General features: G+C 34.4%; 1 protein-coding gene across 1 annotated transcript in view; it reads left to right on the forward strand.

The window, feature by feature from the left end:
• Positions 1-6: 6 nt before the first annotated feature.
• The window catches only part of LOC107743398 (SUMO-specific isopeptidase USPL1-like), a 10,782-nt gene continuing 5,463 nt past the window's right edge, over positions 7-5,325 (forward strand). The window contains exons 1-6 of the mRNA XM_016556597.1: positions 7-296; positions 1,035-1,683; positions 2,827-2,937; positions 3,033-3,162; positions 3,270-3,395; positions 3,515-3,675. Of these exons, the coding sequence (XP_016412083.1) occupies positions 153-296; positions 1,035-1,683; positions 2,827-2,937; positions 3,033-3,162; positions 3,270-3,395; positions 3,515-3,675 (1,321 nt within the window). The 5' untranslated portion in view covers positions 7-152. The remainder of the gene's footprint in view (positions 297-1,034; positions 1,684-2,826; positions 2,938-3,032; positions 3,163-3,269; positions 3,396-3,514; positions 3,676-5,325) is intronic.

Here is a 5,325-nt window from a genome sequence, read left to right on the forward strand (position 1 = left end):
ACCTCAAACGAGAAAAAAAAAAAAAAACACACGGAAATCTGTGTGTAAAAGGCGAAGGAATACTCATAAAAGCACTTAAGTTGTACACTAATTGTTTATAATAGTGTTATGGGTCTTGTATTTTCTGTTGTTGAGTGATCGTGATTTCTCACATGTTTTTTGTGTGTTTACAGCATGAAGACAGAAATGCCACACCAGGGAACTGTCCTTGGTGCTTGTCAAAAGGTCAGAAAAATGCCCTCCGCTTTTATGCTGTCAACTTGGAGGAGAGTGTTGTGCTCTGTACAAATCCAGTGGTGAGGATGTTTTTTCTTGCCTATCAGGAAATGCTGACACAAGTGAATAATTGAATGAATGAAAACCAGTCACTAATACATCTGGGTCATTTTACTCTAAAACTAAAAACTAACTAATTTTTGTATTGCATAAAGTATGGCCTTGTTTTGGGCCCATGGATAGTTTTTGCATAGTGAAAAACACAATAATTTGGAGAAGAAGAAAAAAAACTAACTAAAAGAAAGAAATTGTATTTTCACAGCAAGGTAGTGTTTTTTTTTTTTTTTTTACCGAAAGAAAAAGGTGCAATAAGGTAATGAGTATCTAATTAGAATCACCATTGAAAATCACATGAATCAAAAAATCTAAAGTAAAATGCCTGTGCACATTTCAGTAAAAAATTTGCTTCACAGTGAGAGATTTGAGGGGAAATGTGCTTAATTTATCATTAAACTAATGTGACGGTTATATTAATGATCTTTTTTGGGAGGAAGTTGCAAATGTTTGCAAAAAAATATTAATTATCCTAAAATGAATTTTTATTTTCGTACTGCAAATTATAGTTCGTCCTTTAGATTTTGGGGTGAGATACAAGCTGAACATGTTTGTGAAATTCACGCAGTTGTTTTTTAAGCTTTTAATATTGGTAATATGATATTTCTCATTGTAGTAAATGCTTATGACTCATTGTAAAGAAGAGTGATTGGCCTGTAAGATGGTCATTAACATCTATGGGGTGTTTTTCTGTGGCTTTGCAGTGCCTATACCCATTGGTTAGTAGATCTCTGGAAGATGTGCGTGCTAGCTTGTCTAAAGATGGATGCAAGAGGAGCATTTCTTCCCTGTCCGATGTGGATGAAGCATCCTCCCCTTCAAAGCGATGCAGAGAGGAGAAACTGGACGTTTTGTCTGCTGAGTCATGTGGTGCTGATGTCAGTGACGGCACCCTTCCAGATGACACTGTTAAAACACAAATGTTTACTGATGAACAATCAATACTTGGAAAGACTGACTCTATTAATGGCACTGAGGAACAACATCCTGAAGATCTACCTGCTGCTGCCACCCATGAGGATTTAGGTTTGTGTGACAAGAAGGATGATTGTGTATCTAGTACTCAAGATGAGGTTGAAGAGATCTTTGAAATAGATGTAGATGTGGAATCATCAGAGCTGGTTCCTGTGCAACCTCATCTCTTCTGGAAAAATGAGGACAACCTGTGTTGGTTGGATTCGTTGTTGGCGATGCTTGTGAACTGCAAGACCATCAGAGAGACTCCATGTCAGAATGTAAAGCTGATAGACAAGTTGACATCAGTGCCTTCCAGCATCTCTGCTGTCTGGAACCTTTGCTTCACATATGATAAGTCTTGTGCCAATCTGAAAGCCAAGGAGCAACAGTGTGAAGGCAAGAGAAAGCAAACCCTTCCAGGGCTCTAAACGTATACAGGTGCATCTCAATAAATTAGAATGTCGTGGAAAAGTTCATTTATTTCAGTAATTCAACTCAGATAGTTGAGATAGTGAATTGGTGGGTTTTTGTTAAATGTGAGCCAAAATCATCACAATTAAAAGAACCAAAGACTTAAACTACTTCAGTCTGTGTGCATTGAATTTATTTAATACACGAGTTTCACAATTTGAGTTGAATTACTGAAATAAATGAACTTTTCCACGACATTCTAATTTATTGAGATGCACCTGTATATATTTTTAGTTAGTGTATTTTATTAGTATTTTATTATGTTAGTATTTTTTATTAAAGTACAAACACACACACACTTATAGATTAATTGTAAGTTGTTGTTTATTATTATTATATATTATTATTAATATCCATAGACATATAATAACACTTACGAAATTAAATTTAAAATGTAAAAACAAAATGAAACATTTAATTTTAAATGGATAAAGTATATATTATTCTTTAGAATATATTATAAAAGTAATTTATAAAATAGTCTAATGTATTCATATAATACACTATCATTTTAAATGATAAATTATAGTTTTTGTTAACATTAATTTTCACTTAAATGTACTTTTTTTTTTTTTATTACAAACATTTGTTTAATATAAATTTACATATGTTTTAAGTGAACATATTTAAGTGGATTAAATAATTTATAAGTTACTTGTAAATATGTATTCATATGTGAACACTAATTTAATAAATTAAAATATGAAGAAAATATTTATTATTCTAATGTTTATTTGTAAGTTATTTCTAACTTAAAAATATTTATGTATTTGTATATATTAACAAACTTTAACTTTATAGTTATATTCTATTATAAGTTGATAAAATATTTTTCTTTATAATATAGTATAAAAAGTAAGTTATTTAAATTTATATTGCATAACTCAAATTTCAATTACGAACAATTATGTATTCATAAGTATTAATACACTATAATTTAAACGTAAATTGATAGTTTTATTTAACGTCTTTTTTTTCTTTTTTTTTACCCTCACCTCAAAAATATACTTTAATTAAAGAGGTTTGCATTCACATGCTGGAAAGTTGAACCTGTTTTTCTCACGGTAGATGAGGTAACCAGAGTTCCTGCTGATGTCCTGTGTGAGGCAGAGCGGCAGATGTCTGCGCTCCGTCTGTCAATCTTCAAACTCCTTCAGCCTACACTGAAGTGTGAAATTGGTAAAATGGTTCAACAGCTAATCATAAAACGATCTGATATCCATCTGTTGCTGGTCATTTGTGTTGAGTGATAATCTTGTCTGTCTGTCATACAGGTCAGCAGGAAACACCCGTGTTTGCCCTCCCTCTCCTTCTACGCTCAGACAAGTGGGCTCAAGAGCTTTTCCAGCATACTGTCCGTTGGGAATTTAAGTGCACTTCTTGTAGTTATACTCTAAATGACAGGTAAAGGTTTCAAGCCTTGTAATTTTAAATCATTTGTATTTGGTAATTAAACTGCTTTTGATTTAGTAGATTTTTTTTGGTAACACAACCCTCCTTTTGTCTTGCAGTGTTGAGAAGTCTCTTACAACGTTCACTCAGATTCTGAATGACTGGCACCCACTAAAAGCCATCCACCGCACTCAGTGCAGTAACTGCAACCGTAAAAACCAGAGGAGGAAAATGGTGCTTGAAAAGTAAGAGTTGAAATAACTCTAAATTTCCTTTTTTTTTTCTTATTAACACCTTGTTTCATCACAATTTAACCTCATGGTCTTTGTGGTTGGTTGATATTTGTCTTTGTTCATTTTTGCAGGCTGTCCTCTGTGTTTGCACTGCACTTTGTGGAGGGCTTGCCCAGGAAAGACCTCTCTAAACACTCGTTCGAGTTCCAGGGCGCACACTACAATGTTAGCACCGTTATCCAGTACAATAATCGTCTAAAGCACTTTGCCACTTGGATCCGCCAGAGCAATGGTGAGTCTTTTATTCTGTGAGTTTGTTAGCTGATCTACTTACACTATACAATTCAAAAGTCTAGAGTCTTTTTCCTTACTTTTATTCAGCAAGGAAACATTGTCACAAAGACATTTATAATGTTAGAAAAGATTTCTATTTCAATTAAATGCTTTTCTGTTAAAGGGCACCTATTATGCCCCTTTTTACAAGATAGAATATAGGTCTCCGGTGTCCCCAGAATGTGTCTGTGAAGTTTCAGCTCAAAATACCCCACAGATCATTTATATCATTTTGAAAATGCCTATTTTGAGTGGAAGCAGAAACACGCCGTTTTCGTGCATGTATCTTTAAATGCAAATTAACTGCTGCTCCCCGCCCCCTTTTCCAGAATAGGGCTGTGCATTTACAGCTCATACCTCAAATACTCTGCCAAAGAAAAACAAACATTTGTTTGGTTTTGATTATCATGTATATCGTGCTGAAATCATGCGTTTTAAAGCCATATCAGTTTAAACTTCTGATATAGTGTTTTCTGAGCGCACACATCCGACTCACACACACAGAAAGTGGCTGTCACACGGCATGTGAGCACTAACCAAGTTATCTTTCATGTCTTATTGCACTTAAACTGTCAAATACACACACAGCGGGTCCTTAAAAAGTCTTAAAATGTCTTAAATAACGTTTTCCTAATATAAGGCCTTAAAAAGTCTTAAAATGTTTTAAATTCGGATTCGTACCCCACAGATCATTTATATCATTTTGAAAATGCCTATTTTGAGTGGAAGCAGAAACACGCCGTTTTCGTGCATGTATCTTTAAATGCAAATTAACTGCTGCTCCCCGCCCCCTTTTCCAGAATAGGGCTGTGCATTTACAGCTCATACCTCAAATACTCTGCCAAAGAAAAACAAACATTTGTTTGGTTTTGATTATCATGTATATCGTGCTGAAATCATGCGTTTTAAAGCCATATCAGTTTAAACTTCTGATATAGTGTTTTCTGAGCGCACACATCCGACTCACACACACAGAAAGTGGCTGTCACACGGCATGTGAGCACTAACCAAGTTATCTTTCATGTCTTATTGCACTTAAACTGTCAAATACACACACAGCGGGTCCTTAAAAAGTCTTAAAATGTCTTAAATAACGTTTTCCTAATATAAGGCCTTAACATGACAAGTGAGCCATTTTACTCAATATTCTCATGACGCAAAAAAAAACAAACATTCAAAACACCTACAGACTGCACGCATTACGTGAAGTCTAGTGCGCTCTTTCACTGCATGATTCAGTCTATTAAAATACATTCAGAATGATCACAAATTCAAGACATGGGGGCAGAAAATGTGTATATTTATACTCAAGTTCACACGGAAGAGTGCCTTTTTTTCTCCAAAAATTACCATATACAAATGTGATAATGATTTTTTACAACAGTTCAATAAACGAAGTTTTATTAAGAGACTTACGTTTTAGACACCATATTGCCTGTTTTTGCACTATTTCGCCAACAAAAATTAGACACCATTTTTGCACTATTTCGCCAACAAAAATAATTCCAAACAAAGCCACAGCGCTGTTTTTTGTGTTTTTTGTCTATGACGGTGTTTCGTTCCCGAATGAATCAACTGTTTAAATGATTCGGTTCAGTCGCAATGACTC

The sequence above is a fragment of the Sinocyclocheilus rhinocerous genome, unplaced genomic scaffold (assembly GCF_001515625.1).
Source record: "Sinocyclocheilus rhinocerous isolate Xijiao unplaced genomic scaffold, SAMN03320098_v1.1 scaffold106, whole genome shotgun sequence".
In the NCBI taxonomy this organism is placed as follows: Eukaryota; Metazoa; Chordata; class Actinopteri; order Cypriniformes; family Cyprinidae; genus Sinocyclocheilus; species Sinocyclocheilus rhinocerous.